The sequence below is a fragment of the Mesocricetus auratus genome, unplaced genomic scaffold (assembly GCF_017639785.1).
Source record: "Mesocricetus auratus isolate SY011 unplaced genomic scaffold, BCM_Maur_2.0 Super-Scaffold_100676, whole genome shotgun sequence".
NCBI classification, from domain to species: domain Eukaryota; kingdom Metazoa; phylum Chordata; class Mammalia; order Rodentia; family Cricetidae; genus Mesocricetus; species Mesocricetus auratus.
The window spans coordinates 102,987,625-103,012,696 of record NW_024429266.1 but is presented as its reverse complement, the minus strand read 5'-3'; the positions used below and the strand labels follow the sequence as shown (position 1 = coordinate 103,012,696).

Genomic DNA, 25,072 nt, shown 5'->3' with positions numbered 1-25,072 from the left:
GGTAGTAGCAACAAAAATGATTTTATGGTTGGGGGTCACCACAATATGAGGAATTGTATTAAGGGTGGTAGCATCAGGTTGGAGCACTGGCTGATCTTCCAGGGATCCTGAGTTCAATTCCTGGCAACCACAAGGTGGCTCACAGCCATCTGTAACGGGATCTGGCGCCCTCTTCTGGCCTGCAGGCACACATGCAGACAGAACACTCCTACCTAAAAAGATACATAAACAAATTAAAAGTAGAATAAAGTGAAGGGTGGTGGCACTGTCCCTTTCTTTCGTTCAGGACTGAACGAAACAATAGTGAGTGGATGGACTGTGCTGTGTAGATTTGACGCCCGTGATTAATGCTGATGAGAACACTAATAGTAAGTTCCTGGGGAGAAGTGTGTTGTTATTTCTCGTTGGTAAGCAGCTAAGGATCTACTGGCAGGGTTTCATGGTACATTCTCCATATCCCTTGCTGAGAGGCCCCTGGAGTCTCCAAGCCTAATCAGAGTGGAGCCCCACCTAGGATCCCCGGTGGGACGTGGCTGGGGGCGTGGTCAGGATGGAGTCCCCACCTAGAATCCCCCAGTGAGGGGCTGGGGGCGTGGCTGAGTGGTGAGTATAAGCCGGGCCTGCACAAATCCCTGGATTCCAATCTCGTCCCTGAAAAACAGAAAAAGAAAGGGAAATCTCATTCAGGATGTGCTGTATTGTCCTCTCCGCGCCCGCGTTTCTTCTCACCACCGTAAATGTGGCTAACGTGGGCGTGGTATTATGGGGTTCCTAGCAGCTCTATGGGGATCTAAATTCAAAACCATTCTAGTACTAAGAATGTTCAGACAGCCTACACTGAAATGTCACACATAGTCACCCTCAGGTCGGTCATCTTTCCACTCAGGAGGCAGATGGCTGCGAGTTAAGGCCAGACAGGAGGAAAGCGCTGTCCTGTTGCGGTCATTCAGCACTTATTGTAGTTGTACACGCACGACAAAAGTGGGAAGAAGTCATTCTTTCATAGGCACTAGCTCAGCGAACAGATGGACACTGTGGGTTGCCATGCTGGGTACCTGGGGACACCAGGTCTTGGCCTCTAGTCTGCTGGGGGTTGGAGATGAAGCATATCCAGTTAACCATACTCTCAGATGGCGGGATGCCTGGGAAGGTGCTGAGAAGTCCTGTCCCCAGACCCAGAGATAAACATCGTCAGACAGAGAGACACAACCTAGAGCTTTACCAGGCACAGCCCACGGTTCCGCATTTTTCTCCTGCCTTGGCTGAGTGTCGCAGTGTGTCTGAGGGCTTAGTCAGAAACGTCCAGACCTGGAACACCCCTCTTGCTGATCCCAGCACCCTGCCGCCAAGCTCACTGTATTTCTGTACGGTGACCCACCATGGGGGTCACCGCCGGCTTCTGCCCCTAAGGCACAGAGTCAGCCTTTGGACCTGAAATCACGCCCGCTTCGCCATGCTGTCTCATCCACTCATTTGTTTATAATTGTATAGATTCACTTAAACCTCCTCTCTTTTTTTTAAAGATTTATTTATTTATTACATATACAGTGTTCTGTCTACATGCCAGAAGAGGACACCAGATTGAATTGTAGATGGTTGTGAGCCACCATGTGGTTGCTGGGAATTGAACTCAGGACCCCTGGAAGAGGAGTCAGTGCTCTTAACCTCTGAGCCGTCTCTCCAGCCCCCTTAAACCTCCTTTCAACGAATGGCCTGGCACACATTCACAGGGCGTGCTGTGGTCCCTGCCCTCCTACCCTCCCACCAAGAAGTCTGCGTCTGACACTAATGCGGATCCCAACCCCCAGCCCCCGGCCCCCGGCCCCCAGCCCCTTACTTTCTGTCTTAGTGGCCCTGATAACTCCTGGGAGTAGGACTCTGTGGTATGTCTGTCTGAGCATGCCCCGTGCCATTAAAAAATCTGGACTGTGGGGTGGTGCAAGCCTTTAACCCCAAAGCTGTATTTCTTTCTCTTCATTTATCTTCCTTCCTTCTTTCTTTTCCTGAGCCAGGCTTCTCTGTGTAGCTCTGGCTGTCCTGGAACTCGCTCTGTAGATCTGGATGGTCTGGAACTCACAGAGATCTGCCTGCCTCTGCCTCCCGAGTGCTGGGATGAAAGGCGTGCGCCACCAACACCCGGCCTGAATTCCCTTCTTAAGGCTGTGTAATTTTCCACCATGTACATAGACCACTCCATGTGAGTTCATCATGCACTGGTACTTACCTAGGTTACTTCTATCTGTGAGCTGTTTTAAATGATGGTATGTGTCATGAATGTTCAAACAGATTTCAAAATCACATGTGTGGGCTCCTGCTTGGAAGCTGAGGTAGCTGGATTTCATGGAATTTTTTTGGGGGGGTTTCTCTGTATTGTTTTGGAGGCTGTCCTGGATCTCGCTCTGTAGACCAGGCTGACCTCAAACTCAGAGATCCGCCTGCCTCTGCCCCCCCCAGTGCTGGGATTAAAGGCGTGCACCACCAACGCCCGGCGGATTTTATGGAATTTAAAATGAGCCTGGAGCACAGGAGACTGTTTAAAAAAACAAACAAACAAACAAAAACCCAACTAATTGATTAAGAATGGCAGGCAGCCATGGCGGCTTAGGCTTGTAGTCTCAGTATTTAGGAAAATTGCTACAGGTTCAAGATCATTCTGGGCTACAGTGTCAGACCCTGTCCACACAGACAAAACAACAGGGAGTCTGGGGTGTAGACCAGTTGCCATACTGCTTGCCTCAGATGGCTTTGGGTTCGATCTCCACAACAGTATGACAGGGCAAGTCCATGGCCTGCTCTACATGAGACCTCAATCGAAATCGACCCAGAGAAGGCTGGGGAGATGGCTCAGTGGAGATTGCTGAGCCTGAGTTCTAATACCCAGGTCCCGTTTAAAGTCGAGTGTTTCTGTGTGCATGCAACTCTGTGGGCAGAGGAGACCCTGGGAGCTTGCTGGCCAGACAGCATTGCCAAAGTACTTTGGTAAGAAGCCTATCTTGCCTATCTCGAAAGAAACAAGCAAACAAAGTGGAAAGCTATATGCTCCTCCAGCCTCACATGTGGGTGCCCAGTCCCGCAACCCTCAAGCACCCCCCACACCCAACAAAAATAAAACAAAACAAAAAGCAATCAAAAAAGTTCTCGTAGTGTGGCTCAGCACCAGAGTACCCAGGTGCTGCAAAATGCAAGGGACGTCCCGGTGACACAACGGGTTGGGCGTCAACCGAGACACACGTGGGCCTCTCAATACGAAGACCCTGCCCTGGGTAGGGAGGTGCGAGTTGGCTCTGTGGTGTTGCTGTTCTTTTTTCTTTTAAAGATTTACTTACAAGTGCTCTGTCTGCATGTACACGCCAGCAGAGGGCGCCAGATCTCACTGTAGGTGGTTGTGAGCCACCATGTGGTTGCTGGGAATTGAACTCAGGACCTGTGGAAAACCAAGCAGCACTCTTTTTGTTTTGTTTTGGTTTTTCGAGACAGGGTTTCTCTGTGTAGCTTTGGAGGCTGTCCTGGAACTCTCTCTGTAGTCCAGGCTGGCCTCGAACTCACAGAGATCCGCCTGCCTCTGCCTCCCGAGTGCTGGGATTAGAGGTGTGAGCCACCACACCCGGCCCAATCAGTCCTCTTAACCTCTGGGCCTTCTCTCCGGGCCGCACATCTGTTTTCAGAAGACCTGCGTTCGATTCCCATGTCGTTCACAACCATCCGTAGCTGCAATCCCGGGAGGTCTGACGCTGTCTTCGGCCTTCAACCAGCATCAGGTACACTCATGTTTGCACACAGAAACGCAAAGTAAACCCTGGGGCGGGGGGGGGGGGGGAGGGAGGGACGTAGTCAGCTCCTTGTCCCCCGGGGGCGCTCGAAGGGACAGTAACGTAGTGCGGACCAATGAATACCGCGGGACCCGAGGCGCATTTTCAGTCAGGCGCGCTCGGACAGCCCAGGCTCCTCAGGGCACTGAGGCTCAGGGTAACGAGGCTGTATTCGCGGAAGACAGGTGCCGCAAGGTTCTCAGAGACCAGGAACAGATAATCATGCTTTACTAAAGCTTCTCTTGACGTAGGCCTTGGATCCTGCTCCTGCCACGATTCCGCGGGAGCAGAGATTGTAAGCAGGCGCATTTGGGGCAGCCCTTCCCGGCGTCCCTAGCGACAGCGTCCCGGGGGCCTCTGGGGGCCTCGGAACAAGATGGCGGCGGCGGCGGGGTCCGAGGGGCGCGAGCGGCGGCCTCCGGGGCGAGTGTGAGGAGGGGTCCCGGGGTCCCGGGTGTCTCCGGGCCGGGGCCCCGCCGCGGAGCGGACCATGCTACGATCTACCGGCTTCTTCCGCTCCATCGACTGCCCATACTGGACGGGAGCTCCCGGGGGGCCTTGCCGGCGGCCGTACTGCCACTTCCGGCACCGCGGAGCCCGCGGCCCCGGCGCCCCGGGCGGCGGCGGCATCGCGGCGTCTCCTGCAGCAGGTAAAGCCCGCGCCCGGCCCGTCCGTGCTGCGTGCTCCCCTCGCGCCCCTGCCCACGCCGTCCCCGCTGTCGCCGGCGTGATGCGGTGCCCGTGCCCGGGGCTCTCTGGTCCCCGGGCGCGACGGGAACCCCGCAGCACGGAGGGGACGGTGCCGGCGTGTCGCCGGGCTCGGGCTCTCGGTGCGGCGACCCCCAGCCCTCACCCGGTGCAAGCTGTGTGAGATGGGGCGCCGTTCCCTCCTGTCACCCGGCGCACAGCCCTGTGCGACCGCGGCGCTTCTGGTTTATGATCGCGACCCTGTACCCGGGCGAGGCCACCGCTGTCTCCAGGAGTTGGAAGCACAGGGCCCCGGGGCACCTGCTGTTTGTCAAGCTGAAAGCCCGCTTGGCTTGGACGGGCATAGACTGTTCAGTTTTGCAGGGAGCATGTCCCAGTGATTCGTGTGATGGCACCGTTGTTGTTGTTTCAAGACAGGGTTTGTCTGTGTAACCGCTCTGGCTGTCCTGGAACTCACTCTGTAGACCAGGCTGGCCTCGAACTCACAGAGATCGCCTGCCTCTGTCTCCCGAGTGCTGGGATTAGAGGTGTGTGTCACCATCGCCTGGCTGTGTGATGGAACTTTTGAAGAAGGCCTCATGGATCGGGCAGTGTTAGGAGGTACTGTGTATTAGAAGAAAACAATGGGAGAAGGTAGGATTTCATTAGTGTTTTGTTTTTATTGTGTAGGCCTGGCTAGTTGGCACCTAGGATCCTCAATTCAACCTAGCAGGTTCTTGATGACCCAAAGCCAACACAGACAATTTCCATTGCACTAAAGACGACATTGTGGGACTGGAGGGTTACTCCCAGTACTCAGGAGGTAATGCCAGGTGGACCTGAGTTTGAGGCCAGCCTGATCTACATGAGGGCTTGTTTTAGAAAAGCCATAGATTGCAGGGCAGTGGTGGCGCACGCCTTTAATCCCAGCACTCGGGAGGCAGAGGCAGGCGGATCTCTGTGAGTTCAAGACCAGCCTGGTCTACAGAGCGAGTTCCGGGACAGCCTCCACAGCCACAGAGAAACCTTGTTTTGGAAAAACCAAAAAAAGAAAAGCCACAGACTGTGTCTGGGGAGTGGGGGAGGGGGGCACACTTGCTACCTCACAGAGGCCCTGGGCTGGGCTCCCGGCATCCACACGGCTTCTTTATAACCCCAGTTCAGGGCATCTGATGCAGACTGTCTTCTGGGCACCAGGCATGTATGGTGCAAATGCAGACAAAACTCTCATATGCATGAAATTATTAGAAGAAAAAAGCTTACAAAGTGACACTGCAGTTTGGTGTTGGTGGCGCACACCTTTAATCCCAGTACTTGGGAGACAGAGGCAGGGGATCTCTGTGAGTTCCAGGACAGCCAGGGTTACACAGAGAAACCCTGTCTTGAAAAACCAAAAAACAAGCAACAACAAAGAACAAGCGTTTTAGGCTAGCCTGGTCTACAGAGCGAGTTCCAGGACAGCCTCCAAAGCCACAGAGAAACCCTGTCTCGAAAAACCAAAAAAAAAAAAAAAAGAACAAGTGTTTTGCCTGTGTGTATGTGAGCATATGCACCAGATGTGTGCTGTGTCCAAGGCAGTCAGAAGAGAGAACATTGGATCCCATGGCACTGGAGTTACAGGTGGTGCACTGTGTGTGTGTGTGTGTGTGTGTGTGTGTGTGTGTGTGTGTGTGTGTGTATGGTGCTAGGGATCAAACTTGTGTCTGCCTCCTGCTGCAACAGCTGGTGTTCTTAAGCAGTGAGCTATCTCTAACCCCTGCTGGTTTGTTTTTATGAGACAGGTTGGCCTTGAACTTGTGGTGGTCCTCCTGCCTCTGCCTCCTGAGTATTGGGAGGCCAGGCATGAGCTGCCAAATCCACCCGTTGTTTTGAGTCTGCACCGTTTCCATGCTCACTGCCTAGAGCACCTGCAAATGGCCTTGGTCCACAGGACCTCACCTGGCGTCAATGTCCGTGCTGTGTCGGGGGACTGGCTCTGCAGATCTCAGCCTAGGGGTGGGCACTGAGTGCCTGGTATAGTGGCCTCTCAGAAGCCTCAGTGCCCAGCTTAGGTGGCATGCGGTGTCTTTTTGTTGTTTCCCAAAGGTTTACTTGTTACGTTTGTGTTTGTCTGTGTGTGTCACTTGTGTGGGTGTGCCTGAGGAGGCCAGAGGCAAGCTTTGAATGTCCTAGAGTTGGAGTTGCAGGTGGTAAGTCTTCAGCATGAGGGCTGGGCGTGGAGCTCAGGTCCTCCGAGAGCCGCAAGTGCTCTTAACTGGTAAGCTCGAGTCTCATTGTTAGCCCTGGATACCCTGGAACTAGCTATGTAGAACAGGCTGGCCTCTCAACTATGGGGGTTAAAGGTGCAAGTTCTGGGCCTCCAGGGGCCAGTGTGTCAGAGCATGCGACTGTCAAGCTTCCACTCAAGCCCTTTGGTCTAGGGATATCCTGGCTTGTATTTTTTTTTTTTTTTTTTTTTTTTTTTTGGTTATTTGAGACAGGGTTTCTCTGTGTACCTTTAAAGCCTGTCCTGGAACTCACTCTGTAGACCTGACTGGTCTCGAACTCGCTGGCCTGGAATTCAGAGATCCACCTGCCCCTGCCTCCAGAGCACTGGGATTAAAGGCGAGCCTGACTTTTTAAGTGTACTTCCTCTTTGCCATTGGAAGCCAGAGCTTCCTGCATGGCTGGTGTGTGCCCAACATGGTCCCATGCCCTTAGCTTCCCCCCTGCAGTTCTCCTTTGCTGTCCTGTGCCATGGCCGGAGGGTCAGTTAGAGGCCTGTCACTTCCCTGTGCACCCAACAGTCCCCTGAAGAAAGGCATCTCATTCCCTTGTGCAGCCCGCTCTCTGATCTGACTTCAGGGGCCGCAGGTAGAGCCCAGCCCAGCCGTCCTGCTTTGAGGACTGTTCTGCCCTGCCCTCCCCTTCTCGGTGCACCACAGTGGCACTCTGAGGAGGCCGGGCCTGAACTGCGCTGGGCCAGGATACAGTCCAAATGGCTTAGCCTTGGTGGCACCCTTTGGGCTTGCTTGCATAGCCCTCCATGGCTTTGGTGCGCACGGTAAAGCGAACCCAGTGGCCAGCCTCCAGTGGCTCAGAGCTGCAGGTGACCGTGCTGTGCAGACAGCTGGGCCTGGAGCCTTGCTGGGCGGCTTTTTGAATGAGCTGGGGAGACACGGTTGAGTGCCCTGGGGAAGACAGGCTAAGGGACAAAGCGAGTTTGCTCCTGACACCAGTGAGGCAGGTTAGAGCTGGTGGGGGTACGCTGGGTGGTTTCCCTGGGGACTCCTGGTGGCTTGGGTTACTTGGGGCTGTTTGGGTATGGCCGGCATCCATGGAGGGACTGGCACAGTGACCCTCACAGGCCCAGGAGTCTCCTCTCCTGCACAGCTGCTGTTGCTGCTGAGGGAGTAGGGGACAGGAGCAGAAGTGAGAGACAGGGTGTCTGGGCTGCAGAGCTCCCCACCCCTGCTGCTGCCGTTCTTGAGGGTCCTGGAGCCTCCTTTTGAGACCCCCAGCAGTGTGGTGAGGGTGGCAGCTGGAATGGAGCGCCTGTGATTCCACACGGCAGGGGTTGTCCCAGATTGTCCTGTGGACAGTAGGGTGCCAAGGAGCAAGTCCAGGGAGTACCTGTGGAGCCTTCTAGAAGGAATAGGGTTTGTTCAAGTAAAGGAGGAGGGTGTTGGGGGGGACAAACAGGAAAATGACCATGGCATTGACCAAGTTCCTTCTGAGCCTTGAGGACCTCTGTGGGCACCAGTTCCCACAGTGCACGCTTGAGCAGCGAGGGTCAGCCAAGCACTGCTGCTCTCTTTCTGACACCCATGTGTGGGACCTGTCACACCAGCCTTGGCTCGCTGCCCGGGAAGGAGGATCTTCAGGGGTGACTTTCCTTGTCTGAGTAGCCTGGGGATAGAGGAACCTCTTCTAGCCACTGGCAACCTGCCTCCTGCCACTTTGGGTTCCTTCCCAGGGAAAGACCCACTTCTCCAGGAAACGCCAGCAGGGGGCACTGTGAGCCACAGCCTTTGGCCACCTGCTGCCACCCAAAGAGGGCCAGCCATGGATAGTTGACAGTGTGGATGTGTGGAGACACCTGTGCATTGGAAGGTGAGGTGTGGCACCCTGGTCTTCCTCTGAAATAAAGTAGCATTCCATCGTAATCCGGTTGTACAGATGCTGCCAGGTGTCTGGTGGCTACCTTTCCTTTTCCTCCTCTTCCAGCCTGGGAGCACTGGGGCTTCAGTCCATGACCACCTTGCTGGTGATGGGTAGCTGGCCTCGCTGGTCCAGTGTTGCTGGGGAAGGTGGCCTGACGGGCAGGCTGGTGTCCCGGTATAAACAGGACAGGTGCAGGATGCTTCTCCTGCTACTCAGCTGGCACGTGTGACTAGTGCTGCCTTTAGAGGTGGTTTTGTTTCGTTTGGCTTTTTTTGGTGGGCTCCTGGAGAGTGTAGAGAGCCCCAGCATCCATCCTGCGTCTGTCTTACACCTGCCCCGGCCATGGCTCCTTTGTCTCCGTCATGGCCTCTTGGGCCTTGAAGGCTCAGCTGGACACTGCTGCTTTCTGAGGTCATCGTTCACCTGGCCCTCTTAATCTGGCTCTGTGGCCTATCTGTCCTGGTGCCATTTATAGAAGGGTCTTGGGATTTCAGGTGACTGTCTGTGCAGGCAGGACACCCTCCCACAGAGGCAGGGGCCCAGGCACAGGTACTCTGGTAGAGAGGCCTGCAAGGACGCGGCTAGTCTGGCCGAGTCTTGGAGCATGGCCTTTGCAGGGGGCTGCTTCCTCCACACTGGGTCTTAAAGATGCTCTGGTATCAGGAGCCTGGGAGAAAGTTAGGGCATGCTGCACCCCTTGAGACTGACTACATGCTCCACCCCTGGGTACGACAGTGCACGTGTTCCCTGGAAGCAGCCCCCTGTTCCCCCAAAATGGACTTTTGCACCACAGCAGCCTGGAGGTGATCCCTAAACCCTGCTTCACGCTGCCAGAGACTGGGGTGGCAGTGGTCTGCTCTCTGGAGGTCTTTGTGGCTATTGTGACCTCTGTGCACATGGCACTCTGGGGGAGAGGGCAGGTAGACCAGCAATGGGCTCTCATGCTCATGGAGACAGTAACTGGGAGTCGACAATTTCCCTTATGGGACTGGAAAGTGCTATGAGAAAGGAGGGTCCCTTTCCAGGGTGACGTTAGCATGAGGCCCATGTCAGCATCCCATGGGTTCCCATGGTGACTTAGGCCTGTCTCTGTCTCGGAGCCCAGCATCCTAGACATGCAAGGCAGCTGTCTCCTTGCATTCCAGTGTGACCACACCTGCCTGGAAGCCCTGTCACTCTAAAAGACTGACCTTGCAGAGTCAGGGGAAGGCTCTGGAGGATGACCTGGGGGCACGTGGATCCTGGGCCCATTCCTTAAGGGTGGTCATCTTCCAGGATAAGACTTGTGCACCCGTAGTGGGGCTGAGGGCACTCCCTAGGCCTGGCGGCATCCTCTTTGGCCAAGCCTCATCCTGTGTGCAGCTTCCCATAGCTCTCTCTGGCGACCTGCTGCCCACGTGTGTCAGCTAAGGCAGCCTTGAGCTTGACCCTACTTGGGTGACCTCGTCTGTTGTCCAGTGGTGTTGAGCTTACGGGATGTGGGTGCCTTGATCCCAGTATGGGGTAGGGTCAGCCTCTGCAAGATGGATCATAGCCCTGTGGGGCCCTTGGGCAGTATGACCATCTATCTGGGGCTGGAATTCAGGACTGTGCCGGTCCGAACCCGTCCGAGACTGCCCAGAGTGGGCGGGTGCTCCCAGCACCTGAGCCATACTGCTCACACTCTGCCTCTCCCTCCCTAGGTGTCTGTGGAGCTTCCTCGGCCTCCAGGGCTGGGAGCTCCTATCAGCCCAAGGCTGGGCAGGACCCTGGCACTCTCTTGGCCTTTATCAGTCCTTTGGCCTTGAGTGGAGACTGACTTCCTGTTGGCAGGAGAGAGGCCCAGTGAGATGCTGCCTCTGGTGTGGCCTGCTAAAAGCTGATATGTGGGCAGGGCTATCCGGGCCCGCACTGCTTGGCCGGTCCTGCCTGGGTCACCCTCCCACAGCAGTCTGAGTGTGCATCAGGTGTCCTGTCCCACATTCCCCGTCCAGTGATCTGTCAGCAGGGCTGCTGGGGAGTGATAGGTGATGCGAGCCTAGGATTCGGGGACCCTCCCCTGCAGCTGGGAGAATTTCCAGGAGAAGAACCTTCTAAGTCACCTGTGTGGCCTAGCCCCTACCCAGAGACCACCATGTATACCCACATTTACACAGAAGGGTCTGCCTTCCTCCTAAGGATCCTCCTTTGTCACTGCACAGTTTTGAGACCCCATCTCATTTTGATGCCCAGGATGGTGCGATCCTCCTGCCTCGGTGCTGGGATAACAGGTGTGGTTGCTCCTGGGGTCAGTGTCTGTGTTAGCGATGTGCGAGCATGTGACCAGATACCAGACAGCAGCAGCTTAGGGAGGGCTTACTCTGACTCGGGGCTGGGGGCTGGCCTAGCACAGCAGAGACAGGCATGACGGCAGGGATGGCGGCAGCTGCTCATGAGTCCAGTCAGGAAACAGAAATGCTGGGGCTCAGCTTTCGCTTCTTTGAGTCTGGGGCCCCATTCTAGGCGACGCTTCCCCTAAGTGTAGTGTAGGTCTTTCCCTCGAAGACACCAGTCTAACACCCCAATCCAGGCCCGTTTCTGGTGATCCTCTTACGGTTGTAGTCTTGTGTACACAGGGTCCCCTCTCCAGCAGTCTCTAAGCTTTCACAGGCTCTTCCAGAAGACCCTACCTCAGGAGCAGGGTGGGGTCCCAGGACAGTAGCACAGTAAATTCTTCAGCTGTGGGTCCCTCAGGTTCGGGTCACAACTTTGAGGGCCACCTTCAAAGTGCCGATGTTTGAGCTGCAGGCAGCCAGAACCAAGTTCTTGGTAGGTGTGTGCTCAAAGTCTAGACCTGCCGGACATGGTGGCTCAGTCGTCACTCCAGCACTTGAGAAGCTGAGGCAAGGGGATGACCCTGAGTTCCCAGGTAGCCCGAGCTAGAGTAAGACCTTGTCTCAAAGAAACAAACGAACAAACAAAAAGGCCCATTGGATAGCTCAGCTCTCCCCACAGACAACACCCTGCTGGCTCCCTGGAAGCCATGCGGCGGAAGGCGAAGGCGAAGCCTCTAGGAAATAGAAAGTCACTCGCAGATAGCAAAGCCAGAGAACGTGCCCCTCGTCTGGGCCCTCCCCTCCCCGTGTCCGCTGGGCTCAGCAGGCATTGCTTCAGGAGGCTGTGGCGGAGCCTTCAGCTTAGCTCTGTTTGAAAGCTCTGGTCTCTGGGTTTACACACTCCTTTCTCCTTATCTGCCGCTGCCCCTCCCCCTTTACCTCTTCCTTCTGAGACTGGGCCTTGCTGGCCTCAGCTGACCTTAAGCCGCTGATCCCCTGCCTCAGTCTCCAGCATGACTATGCGCTGCCTCTGACCACTGGAAGGCTTCTTTCTAAGAACCGGCCAAGCCTGGCCTCTCGAGCACCCAGGAGGTGGAGGAGGAGGTTCACAAGTTCACGGTCCCCTCAGCGCACACTCAGGCCAGCCAGGGATCCGCCTCTTTCAGATAGCTGAAGAAGGGGGAGGCTCCCAGTTTCCACAGGGCAGTGTGCTCTGGCCAGCTCCCAGCCATGCTGTTCTAGGCTCCCAGTGAGCACCCCAACTGGGGAACTCCCCTGCTGTGTCCCTCATTGCATCTCATGGACAGAGCTTGCGTTCAGGGTGTTAGCCTCAGACAGCTGCCTTGTGCTGCACAAGATCCGAAAGCTGGGCCTGGCTGCCGCTTGCCCAGGCCTCCCGCCTCACCCTGCCCACGCAGGAGCCCCTTCCATGATTCCCAGTCTCACCTCCCCCTGGGGACAGCACAGGATGTCATCTGGAGGCAGTCATGGGAACTGCCACATGGCCATCTCATGGGCATTATATGCGGGTCTGACATGCCTGACTGTCCCGCAGGCTGCACAGAAGCCAGCTGGTTTGTAACAAGGGCACTCTGTACCTCAGTTGGGTGTGTGTGTGTGTTCCCAGCTTCCCTTGGGGACAGTGCTTAGAGAAGGGTTATCAACAGTATGCCTGGACCCCACCTCTCTTTGAGATATACATGGTTGCGATCATACAATTCTTGCTTGTAGCTGGGCGTTGGTGGCGCACGCCTTTAATCCCAGCACTCGGGAGGCAGAGGCAGGCGGATCTCTGTGAGTTTGATACCAGCCTGGTCTACAGAGCGAGTTCCAGGACAGCCTCCAAAACAATACAGAGAAACCCTGTCTTGAAAAACAAAAAACAACAAACCAATTCTTGCTTGTACTGGTGGGTCTACACCATAGTTACTAATCCCTTTCTAAGGCTTAAAAAAAGATTTTTACTTTTAATTAGTGTTTGCATGGGGTGGGACATGTGAATCAGATGCCCATGGAGGTCTCCATGGAGGCCAGAGGTGGACTGGAGTTGTAGGGTTGCAAGCCACCTTCTGTGGGGCAAGGATGTATACTGGGTCCCTCTACAAGTGTAGCACAGATTCTTTTTTTTTTTCTTTTTCTTTTTTTCTTTTTTTTGGTTTTTATGAAACAGGGTTTCTCTGTATTGTTTTGGAGGCTGTCGGTCCAGCCCGGCCTCGAACTCACAGAGATCCGCCTGCCTCTGCCTCCCGAGTGCTGGGATTAAAGGGGTGCACCACCACCGCCCGGCTGTAGCACAGATTCTTATTGTCACCTTCAGCCCCTCAACTTCAGAGGTGAGAGGTGATTACTCTAGAAAAGCTGGGCACGGAGGGGGGCACTTGTGACCCCAGCACTCGGGGGTGGAGGCCCAAGAAGCTTGAGCTGACCGTTCAGCCAAGGGAGATCCACTTGACTGGGGACAGCATCGCAGGCCAGCCGGAGCCTTGAGCTGTGGGGTTTTAACTCCAAGTAGGGCCTGTGGGTAATATGTCCACCTTGGTGGTCTCCAGGCCATGCCAAGAAGTCCTTGGGAACCTCGCTTCTCTGCACCCCCTTTTGACGTAGCCCATGCTAGCTTTGAACTCACTGTGTAGCCGAGGCTTACTCGATCTTCCTCTTGCTTGTACATCCTAGAGCTGTGTCATGGCGTGAGCCACCATGACTGGCTTATGTGGTCCTGGGGTGAGCCCTGGCCTCCCTGGCAGTGCTCTGCCCACAAAAACCCAGACTCACCCCACACCTGCATACACGTGCATGTACCCATCCGTCATCCTGCACACACATGCATGTGCCCATCCGTCATCCAGCACACACGTGCATGTGCCCATCCGTCATCCTGCACACACGTGCATGTGCCCATCCGTCATCCAGCACACACATGCATGTGCCCATCCGTCATCCTGCACACACAGGTCCTGGCATAAGGCAGGGGACCCCGACACTGCATCATCATGCTGTCAAGGTGGGGGGTGTGCAGTAGCTCGCGCAAGGCTGCTTCTCTTACCTTGTCATCTCCGGCAGGCAGGCTCAGTGGCTGTTCCATGTGCTCTTCCCTTCCAGGGCTTGGTTATGACCCATACAACCCAGAGCTGCCTCAGCCCCCCGCACAGAGGGAGAATGGCACTCTGGGCCAAGGTGACGGCATGCTGGAGCTGGAGCTGGTCAACCAGGCCATCGAGGCTGTGCGAGGAGAGGTGGAGCTGGAGCAGAGGCGCTACCAGGAGCTCCTGGAGACGGCGCGGGGACACGGTGCCGGGGCTTCTGCCCTGGCGCCCTGCAGTCCCCCCACAGGCCTGGATGACGATGACACCTTCTCCCTGGCTCTCACCTATACACCAGCTGGCCTCCTAAGCCCAGACTCGGGCTACCAGCCCACCCCCCTGACTGCCCCTGATGAACCAGGTCACAAGTACTCACTGGCCCCTTCAGAGAGGGGCCAGGGCAGAGCTGGAGGGGGCACCAGTGCCCTGGAGTATGTCCCCAAGGCTGTGGGACAGCCACGCCACTATGGCCGTCCCGTGTCTGGCGGCAAGTACGTGGTGGACAGTTCAAAGCCATCAACAGATCTGGAGTATGACCCTCTGTCCAACTACTCAGCCCGGCATCTCGGCAGGACCAGTGCCAGAGATGAGAGGGCCACCAAGCGGCCAAGAGGCTCCCGGGGTGCTGAACCCTACACACCTGCCATCAAGAAGCCCTGTGACCCCTTCAGCGGCTGTGAGGCCAGATTCTCAGACTCAGAAGATGATGTGGCCAGCCCGCCAAAGGCTGATAGCGGCAGCCCCAAGGCTGGGGCAGACCCTGAAAGCAAGGCACCTGGGAACCCTGCCTCCAAGGACGGCCCGAAGGGCGAGGAGGGCAGTCTGCGGGGCACCAAGGAGATGGCCGTGCAGTATGACGTGGGAGACCTCGGGCAGCCTCCCAGAGCAGCGGACACGGTGGCCTTGAGCAAGCCTGGCTCCCCAGCCAGGGCCTCTCAAGATGCTGGGGTCCCCAAGGATGGCAAAGCCAAGAAGAAGAAAAGTGGGACACCGGCCAGCCTCAGCCACAAAGACAAGACCCGCAAAAGAGACACGAAGAAAGACAAGGACCCAGGATGCCCCCGGGAGAAAGAAAAGGCGTGTGCAGACAGGAAGAGGTCACAGACTGGCACCCCCCCAGGCAAGGCCCAGGGCCCTGAAGGGACCAAGAAAAAGCCATCTAACACCGCCATGGTGGCCAGCTCGGGGAAAGGAGGACGGGGCTGCCCCTCCAGTGGAAGGCCCCGGCCTCAAGACTCTGGGCCTAGTCCCCACACACCACTGGCCTGGAAAGCTGGGAGTGCTAGGAAGACACCATCGGGGAAGTTGGTGGCACGCAAGGCCCGCTCCCTGGACGAGGGTGCCCTGCAGGACGCCCCTAAGCTCAAGAAGCGGGCCCTGAGCCACGCTGAATTGTTTGGGGATGAGAGCGAGGATGATGACTCTGGCCTAGGGGGCAGGGCACCCCGGGTCTGGCCTCCAACCCTGCCCACCCTGAGCTCAGACTCTGACTCTGACTCGGACTCCAGTCTGGGCCTGGGTGAGACGCAGGTGCCCAAGCGTCTCAAGGCCGCGCCACCCGCATCCCCCACACCACCCTCCCCCTTGTCCTCCTCCTCCTCGGGAACCAGCCAGTGTGCAGAGGAGGGTGTGGGCTACTCGGCCCTGGAGAAGGAGGTCGACTTCGATGCGGACCCCATGGAAGAGTGCCTGCGGATCTTCAATGAGTCCACCAGCGTGAAGACGGAGGACAAGGGCCGGCTGGCCCGGCAGGTGAGGGCACTGGCCTTGGCAGGCGAGGGCCCTACGCGGGGACACTCCATCCCACAGCCATCTCCAGCCGTCTGCAGCCTCTGTGACCCAGGCAGAAGCCGCTCCTTCAGCACTGGCCTCTTAACTCCATTCAAAATTCAGGAACCCTCGGTGGCCGCCTGCTGCCCCCCTGCACCCTGCCCAGAACGAGGATGCTGGCTTTCTACTCACCCAGCCGGCTTCCTGTGGCAGCATCCGACTGACCGTTCAGACTGACCGGCAAAGGGGTACCTCCTGCCCCACGCCTGCCTCACACGTCCTGCCCCGGCTCCTTGGCCTTTCTTGCCCCTCTGTCCCTCCCCAGCTCTTGCTCCTTCTCTGGCTTGGATCCCCCTTCTCTCCTCCTTGGCTTGCCTGTCTCCGGCCAGCCTTGACCCATCTGGGTGTCCCTCTTCCAGTGTCCCCACGCTGACCACCAGGGGGCGCTCACCCTGAACAGACAAAGATGGACTTGGCCAGTTCCCTCCAGCTCCAGGCAATGGGATGCCCTTGACTGGCATTCGATATCTGAGCCATCGTCCTGGGCTGGGTGTGGGGGCAGCAGCAGGGGCTGTGCCCACTTGTCCTCCTGTCCACAGAATTGCTGCCCTGGCCTAGGAGGCAGGTGCTGAGGCGGGCCTCGGCCACAGGGTGCTGGTCCTGGGTAGGGCTCTCACTTGCAGGGCCATTTGAGGTCTGGTGGTGGCTTGAGGCTGGGTGGAAAGGCAGGGGCATGCCCCAAGGAGGCACCCAGAGTGAGGAGTACATGTGTGTTTTCAGCCCCCCAAGGAGAAGGCTGAGGAGAAGTCGCATGCGGGCCTGACCACTTTGTTCCCGGGACAGAAGAGGAGGGTCTCACACCTCTGCAAGTCAAGCAAGGAGGTAAGAGCCAGACTGGGGGTAAGGGCGGGCAGCTGGAAGGAGAAGGCCACCATTCCTGGCTGGGTCCCAGGCCCCTGCTGCTGGCCTTTGGTAAGCTGGTATCTTGTAGAAGCATGTCCTGTGCACCACCCATCCCATTGTCGCTGTCCTGGGTACAGGGACAGTGCAGGGAGGATTGGGACAAGTCCTGTGGGCATTGGAGCTGAGCGGGCTACCCAACCTCTGAGCCCTGGCTAGAAGACAGCACACCAGGAGAGGCCCGCACAGGGCTATTACCGCCGTCTTAGGCACACATAGACCTTCAGGACTAGTCCTGAGAGCCGCTTCAGGAGGTAGGACGGGGTCCCGGATGTAATCTAGGAAGGTTTCGTTTTTGAGATGTGCAGATAGGACACGGGTCCCACACTGCCTACATTGTTGGATAGTGGGACCTTGGGATTAGGGCTTCCAGAAGCCAGGGGAGGTTGGGATGGGGGAGTCCTTTCCACCTTGCCTTGGGTGTTCTGGACCCAGAGCTGGGCTCCAGGACCTGTGTTCTTTCAGGCAGAGACCCCAAAGAGGGCTCCTGTGGCTCCCCCAGTGCGGCCCCCGACCGCTCAGGAGGTGTGTTACCGGCGAGCACAGCAGGCACAGAGGGACTCTGCCAGCTGGCTGCAGGCTGCCCCAAGGCCAACGGACAGGCTTTCCTCTGTGCATATCTCGGCCCCTGGAGAGAAGAGGAGGATTGCTCACGTACCCAACCCTCGCCTGGCCACCGGTAAGTCATGGTCCCACCCTCCCAGACCCCCATTCCCAGCATCTGGGGTGCAAGGGGAAGCAGCACCCTGCGAATTTCCCTCCATGTGCTTGGCTTCAAGCACCAGCCTCCCAGGACCTTGGCGGCTGACAGTGGAATAGGACAGGAAGGCCGGGGCGGAGGAGCTAAGGGTCAGTGGGGACTAGCCCAGGCCCGGGGCCTCAGTGGGACTTGCCTGGGCCTACCTGGAGTGGGCAGCAGTTCTGAAGGTCCATGCTGAGTGGTGGTCCCAGTCCAGGGGGGAGCACATCCTGCCGAGGCAGTCAGGGCTGCCTCTCCCCGGCCCCCAGGGCGGTTCCTGCTCTCAGGACAGACTACTTCTTAGTAGTCACCGCATGGAGGAGCTACTGTGCATGCCTCTCCCTCCCTTCTCTGGGGCTCTGCTGTCCAGGGTTCTCTGTTGCCGTCCACGTCCATGGCACGGCCTTGTGGGAGGCTCCTGGCCCCGGCCGCTGCAGGACTGCTCTGGTTCTGCGACTGTCCTTGTACCCCAGACATGCACCTTGATCTGCTTCAGGGTTCATGCTACAGCTTGCTCACAGGACTGGGGTTAACTCATACGGATATACCCCCTTCCCTGTGAGGCTGAGAGCCTGGGGAGCCCCCTCTTGACAAGTGCAGCTTTGGGTTGGCTCCAGGAAGGACGGGAACCTGGTCTTGCCGCTAAGCCCTATCCAGAGACGCTCCTGACTAGGGGCAGATATCCCTAGCCTCTGCTCCCTTCTTGCAGGGGCTCTGATGGTCAGGCACCCCCATTCCTGCATGGACAATCAGGGGGGAGCCCTGGCCACCCACTGCCAGGGCGGAGACTGTGTGTGGTTTGTGACCTCATTACAGGGACTGGCAGGTAGCCTGTCACAATGAACAGACCAGGGCATCCCAGGCCCTCTGGTCCTGTGCCTAGGAGCCAGGGCTACCCCTCAGACGTCAATGCCTCAGAGTTGGGGGCTGGAACATGCGGCAGAGGCCCCGACCACGCCCCGCCATTCGCCAGACTGCCCCGACCGTGGCGTTGCCTGAGCCGGCCTCCACAGCCGTGTTGCCCTTCCCCACCTCCATGGACTTGCCCCAGGGCAGCTAGAGTCCCATGTCCTTCCGCACCCCCAGCTCGGTGCCCCGGCCCCCGCTGCGCTGCGAGATGCGTGTCCTGCTCACACTCAACGACCGCAGCTTCCTGGTACTCCGCAGCTCCGTCATGGGCCTACTGTCCTCCTGCACTCATGTCCCCTGTCCCTCACCAGCCCCCACAGGTGCCAAGAGGGCGCTCCCTGCCAGCAGCAGCCAGGTGTCCCACGGGCCAGAACCTGGCAGCCAGCCACTGAAGACACGCACGTTGTCAGGGATGGCATCTAAGACCACCACCACTGTCACGCCCAAACGCATCGCCCACAGCCCGTCACTCCAGGTACCCTGCCCCCAGCTGGAACTCTCCTGGCCTGCTCACAGGACTCTGAGGGACCAAGTGCTGTATTGGTCACATTTTCCCCAGTAGAGTTCTGTGTTGACTTTACAGTGAGTGTGTTCTGTTTTCCTGTACTGAGGATGAGACAGAGCTCAGACAAACTAGGCCGGTTGCCCAAGCCATGTCCCAGCTCCTCACTGGAAGAGTTTAGGCAGCAGCTCCCCTCCCAAGCTATACCTGTACTCCCCTTCCTGCCCCCCCCCTTTCGTCTAAAACTCAAGGGCTGGGCTCATGCTGTGGACAACCCATTCCTGACTTTTCCAGAGGCTGTGAGTCTTCACACACACAGACCTGGTCTCTTTCCTCCAGAGTCTAAAGAAGCCCATTATCCCAAAAGAATTTGGCGGCAAAGTCCCCACTGTGGTCCGCCAGCGCTATCTCAACCTGTTCATCGAGGAGTGTCTCAAGTTCTGCTCATCCAACCAGGAGGCCATTGAGAAGGTGGGCCCTGGGTGCACATTCCCTCAGGGGGCAGAACAGGGAGCCCTGGTCACTGTGGCCTTGGGCTGAAGCCAGGAAGGCCCTGTTTATCTCCCTGGCTCTCATCTAGGCATCTTGGTCCAAACTGACTGCCTTTAGCACTTCCTCGTGGGTGGCAGGGATCTGTGCAGGGCTCACCCTAGTACTGCAGCCTGCCAACTGTTGTCCAGTTTAGCTGGCCCTCCTGTTCATGTTCCTGGTGCCACTGTGTCCCATCTAGGCACTGAACGAGGAAAAGGTGGCGTATGAGCGCAGCCCCAGCAAGAACATATACCTGAATGTGGCTGTGAACACCCTTAAGAAGCTGAGGGGCCTGGTCCCCAACACCGTGCCCAGCCTCAGCAGTGAGTGCAGCGATGCAGGAAGGGTCCTGCCCAGAACTGGGTACTCATGGGCTGTAGCAGCAGGGACCGTCCCCAGCACAACATATGTAGGCTGCTGCCTGAGCTCCCTCCCCTCTGCCCCTTCCCTCCTTCACATGTAGGACTTCCCTAATGGGTCTCACAGCCTCTTCAGTGAGTGGCTGAGCTCCGTGCATTTTCTAGGGCAGAGAGGGTTAAGATGTTTATTATGGCCAGGCGGTGATGGCGCAGCCTTTAATCCCAGCACTCAGGAGGCAGAGGCAGGAGAATCTCTGGTCTACAGAGCGAATGCTGGGACAACCTCTAAAGCCACACAGAGAAACCCTGTCTCGAAAGGAAAAAAAGATGTTTATTATGTCCCCTTGCGAGGCCATATTGGGCAGTCCCCACTGCGATTTTGCCTGTGCAGCCTGCAGCCTCCATTGTCTTCTCCCCGCCCACTGGAGTGGTCCCGGGGGTCTTTGTGGTAGCCTCAGCTCAACGCCTCAAACTCCATTGGTGATCGCCTCACACCTGCCTCACCTTCCGTTCACCCAGAGCACGGGCAGGGTGCTGTTCAGACCTGGGGTGACTCGTCCTGGGTTACCTTGACCCCAAGCAGTGCCTCCTTTCCCAGCAGGGGCTCCCTAAGGCAGACAGGGTAGTGAGTGTGCAAACGGGGTGTACGCTATATACAGGGGACACAGTGCGGCTTCTCTGCCCTTCTAGAAGCCAGTGGCCGCAGGGTTGTGTCCCACGAGGTGGTGCTGGGGGGCAAATTGGCAGCCAAAACCAGCTTCTCACTGAGCCGCCCCAGCAGCCCACGGGTGGAGGAGCTGAGAGGTGAGTTAGCGTCCCTGCTGCCCGTCCCTCCCTCCACGTCCTGCTCTGTCACATCCCATTGTCCCTGTGCACAGTGACAGCAGTGCTCCTGCAGGGACTGTCCCCTTCCTCCCCCGCAGCACTGATACCCAGTGTCCCCACAGGGAACGCCCTGTACAGCCGTCTCAGGGAGTACCTGCTCACTCAGGAGCAGCTCAAGGAGAATGGCTACCCCTTCCCCCACCCAGAGCGCCCAGGGGGCGCCGTCATCTTCACAGCTGAGGAGAAGAAGGCCAAGGACCGTGAGTCCCCTCCAGCCGGGCCCTCGGCCAGGGTGACTGGGTGGTGAGCTGCCCGCTGAGCTGGGGCACTGCGCTCAGGGTGCAGGGTGGGGAGCTGCCCGCTGAGCTGGGGCACTGCGCTCAGGGTGACTGGGTGCCAGTCTCACCCATGCCCTCTGCCCGTCTGTCTGTCCTCACCCACAGCCTCCTGCAGAATTTGCTGTCGCTGTGGCACTGAGTACCTTGTATCCTCCTCGGGCCGCTGTGTGCGCAGTGAGGAGTGTTACTACCACTGGGGACGGCTGCGGCGGAACCGAGGTGTGGCTTGACCGCTGTTGCATAGCCAGCCCTGCCCATGTCCACCCCGCCCACCTCTATGAGAAGGCCCTGGCCTTCATAATCTACATGTTCCTTCCCGAGCACAGGGCCTGCCTGTCCGCCCTCCTGCAGTGTCCCCATGGAGGGCCCGCCCTTTGGACCTCCATCAGCTTGAGACGCTGTTGGCCCAGACCCCTCCCTGAATCCTGGTCCATGGCGGGGTGGGCAAGGTTCCCTGCCTGGTGGCCTGAGCACCGTTGTTCTCTCACCAGTGGCTGGGGGCTGGGAGACCCAGTACATGTGCTGCTCTGCTGCGGTTGGCTCTGCGGGCTGTCAGGTCGCCAAGGTAAGCCTGCTGTTGCCACTCCCTGCTCTGGCTTGTGTCTTGCTCACTACTGGGGTTGAGGGACACAGTTGAGTACTGTGTTCAGGCTTGCCGTATGGCCCCACCCAGCCCTTCCAGTCAGGAGCGCACTGGGCCCACCTGCCTCCACAGGCACCTGGCCCAGGCCTAGCCAGACCAGGGGAGTCCCCAAGCATCATGTGTGGCCTGTGCCAGCCCTGCTGCTGACCCCCCCTGTTCCCCAGCAACACGTGCAGGATGGCCGGAAGGAGAACCTGGAAGGCTTTGTGCGCACCTTCCAGAAGGAGCTACCAGAAGATTCCCACGCAGGCGTTTTTTGCCCTCGACTGTGAGATGGTGAGTCAGGGGTCTGGGGACGGTGTAAAACTGGTCCGTTCTGGAGGAAGTGATGCCGGCCGAGGGCTCGATGCCATTTACACTACCGGGCTAGTGTCCTGAGGAGGGGGTCTCCTCAGCCCAGTTGAGGGTTCTCTGAGTCCCTCGCCCTCGGCTGCTGTGGCCCCCTGGTGTCCCCACAGGGGAGGGGCTTGGGAAGCCAGCTGCATCTGGTCTCATGCCTGCAGTCCTACACTACATATGGCCTGGAGCTGACCCGAGTCACAGTCGTGGACACAGACATGCAGGTCGTGTACGACACCTTTGTCAAGCCTGACAATGAAGTTGTCGACTACAACACCAGGTGTGTCCCAGCCTACTGCAGGACCCCAGCCTCGCTCCTGTCCTGCCCGGTCCAACGCCCCTCTCCAATCTGGCCCTCTCTCTGCAGGTTCTCGGGGGTGACGGAGGCCGACCTCGTGGACACGAGTATCACACTGCGGGACGTGCAGGCCGTCCTACTGAGCATGTTCAGTGCTGACACCATCCTCATCGGACACAGCCTGGAGAGTGATCTACTGGCCCTCAAGGTAGCTATGCCTGCCGAGGTTACGGGTGGGGACTCTGCCCACCCGACCCTGTCCACACCCACCTGCCTTCCTGCAGGTTATCCATAGCACGGTGGTAGACACGTCAGTGCTGTTCCCACACCGCCTAGGCCTGCCCTACAAGCGCTCCCTGCGGAACCTCATGGCCGACTACCTCAGACAGATCATCCAAGACAATGGTGAGGCGCCAGGGTGCAGGGTGAGGGCTGGGGGGACACAGGGAGGCAGGGCTGTGTTGACCACGTCTGCTCTACAGTGGACGGGCACAGCTCCAGTGAGGACGCCAGCGCCTGCATGCACCTTGTCATCTGGAAGATCCGGGAAGACGCCAAGACCAAGCGATGACTCCCCACCCACCACCACTACCATAGCAACCCCTTCCTACAGCCCTGGCTGCCCTTAGCCCTGATGCCCTCGGCCTCTTTTCAAACTGTAATAAAACATGACAGCTGACCATGCGCCTCCCGGGCTTGGGCTACAGATCTGGTGGCCTGAGCTGGGGCTGAGACCACCCCCTGGAGCCCGCTGCTGCCCGGGTAGAGCTGGCCTGCTCCCTGTGCCCACAGCCCGCCCTACCTTCCGCTCCTTTGTACATAATGCAGGCAACAGGACAAGCCCTCATGGTTTGAGACGGGTTGTCTTTTTTTACTTTATACTGTTATTTGTATTAATTTTTAATTTAAACCTGCTGACCTGCACAGCCCCTCTGCAGAGGGGTCCATTCCCTGGTGCCATTGGGATCGAAGGGCCTGGATGTCTGCCCTGCCTTGTGGGGTGGCTTCCAGAACTCATCCCAACCACCAGGACTCACCAACCTCAGAGCCAAGCCAGCCCCAAGGTCTGGCCTTCCAGGCCTCTGGGCCATCTTCCTGGGGTCTGCTGCCTCTGTCTGTGGGTAGAAACAGAATAAATGTTTATATGGACTTTAGATTTCATAGTGTGTGGTGCTTTGGGAACCAGGTAGGACCCTGACACACCTCCTTGTGGCCCCTGCACCTGTGGGCCACGCTGCTCTGGAAACCTTTGTGAGACAGCCAAAGCTTGGGTACGCTGTGCTTGCCTGCCCTCTCTGAGGTCACTGTGTGTCCCCAGTGCAGGCTGATGGGGTGACTGCAGTGCCTTGTGACCTGTTGTGACCCCAGCGCTTAGACAAGGTCCAGGTGGAGACCAAGGACCTCTGCCACTTGGTGTCTTGAGCCAGGGCCTGGCATCAAGGCCACTCTGTCCCCATCCCAGGAAACAAATCTTGCAGTCCTCATGTCCCATGTGACCTCAGCTTGACCCGTCTCCTCTTGGCAGTTATCTGCAGGGCGGAGGAGGCCTGGAGCCATCGGGCCCTGGCTTGGCTATCTGGAATTAGAGCCTTGGCTGCTGACCTAGCTGTGAGGGTCAGGCCTCTGTAGGAGCCTAGTCCAAATGCTCAGTGAAGCCTCCTGTGGCTGTGAAGGCCACACCGCCTCAGGTGGTGGTGGGGAGGCAGGGATCTCCGTGGTAGGCAGGGAGTTGCAGGGCTCACGGGAGGTTCCTTGGTGAAGCTGGACCACCTACCCTCGGGTTCTCCTGAGCAGTCTGTCCCTTCTACCTTCTGTAAACACGTTTTTTTTTCTTTTTTGTTTTTTTTTTTAATAAACGGTGCCAATGTATTAAAAAAAAGTCCAAGTGTCTGTCTTGGTGTGCCTGCCTGTGCCCTGCCAGGACATGTCAGGGTCCCCTGGAGGTTCACTCAGGACGGGAGGCCAACCCACAAGGACTTTTCTGTTAGCTAACCCAGGCTCTGCATTGAAAACCTCAGGGCCTTTGTGCTCGGAGGATCCCCTGTCCCTACCGCCACTGTGACTGCCCCAACCCTGTATTAGAGGCTCTCCCAGATAAAAGCCATCCAAAAGGGCATGAGAAATATCTGATGGGTTAGATTAGCGGCTCTCGCCCTGTGGATCTTGAGGCCCGCCTGAACTCAGACGCTGCCCTGCAGACTGCAGCTCAGACCACTGACCTGTCACTTCCTGACGCCCCAGGGATGCCCTGCTCTGGTAACCCCCTTCCATCTGCAGCCTGCGCCCTGGATCATGATTTCACCCTTTCACAATTTTTCTAGGTCCGGTCTCACCCCCGGTAGCTCCAGACTCCTGCCTGCCCTCTCAGCGAGGGTTCTCTGTCTCTCCAGAGTGCCCAAACCCATCTCTACCTGGCCCTTGATGTCTGCCTCCGCCCATGAGGCATAGCTCCACCCATGAAACGTGACGCCACCCACGGGGCGGGGCTTTATCCGCCAGGCGTAGAGCTGCCCAGGAAGCTGCCCTGGCCTCTATTCATGATGCCAGGCATAGTCCATTCTCGCACCAACCGTAGCATGCACCTCCCCACCCCGGCACAAGATTGGTCACGCCCACAATGCCTGGATCCACCCGCCTGGCTCATAAGACAGGGCCCCGCCCGCAAGACCTGGCCACACCACAATGATCTGGTCCCACCCACAACACCGGGCTCTGCCCTTACTCCCATAACACTCAGCTAAACCCCGCACCAGCTGCCTGGTCCCGCTCCTCCCCTGTGCCTCAGAGCTTAAGGCCCCGGTAGGCCCCGCCCTCTAAGCGATGCCCCGCCCCCCAAGCCCGCGCCG

General features: G+C 57.8%; 1 protein-coding gene and 1 long non-coding RNA gene across 4 annotated transcripts; one reads left to right on the top strand and one right to left on the bottom strand.

Annotated features, from left to right (window-relative positions):
- Positions 1–2: 2 nt before the first annotated feature.
- On the bottom strand, positions 3–4,112 carry LOC106022256. 3 transcript variants are annotated; one of them, XR_005873816.1, is made up of 5 exons: positions 3,628–4,112; positions 3,327–3,424; positions 860–1,163; positions 511–651; positions 3–212 (listed from the first exon to the last, which is right to left on the bottom strand). It is a non-coding gene; the product is annotated as an uncharacterized LOC106022256 (long non-coding RNA). The 3 variants fall into 3 exon arrangements; XR_005873817.1 differs by having other exon boundaries at positions 564–651; XR_005873818.1 differs by having other exon boundaries at positions 860–1,086.
- Positions 4,113–4,175: 63 nt separating this feature from the next.
- Rexo1 (RNA exonuclease 1 homolog) lies at positions 4,176–23,380 on the top strand. The gene is given in 17 exon segments (XM_005083300.4): positions 4,176–4,459; positions 14,033–15,765; positions 16,564–16,665; positions 17,209–17,422; positions 18,703–18,866; positions 19,233–19,364; positions 19,624–19,747; positions 20,474–20,587; positions 20,731–20,868; positions 21,052–21,165; positions 21,438–21,511; positions 21,754–21,843; positions 21,845–21,865; positions 22,093–22,208; positions 22,296–22,434; positions 22,511–22,631; positions 22,709–23,380. Coding segments are annotated over 17 exon segments (3,645 nt in total). The 5' UTR covers positions 4,176–4,299; the 3' UTR covers positions 22,798–23,380.
- The last annotated feature ends 1,692 nt before the right edge of the window (positions 23,381–25,072 follow it).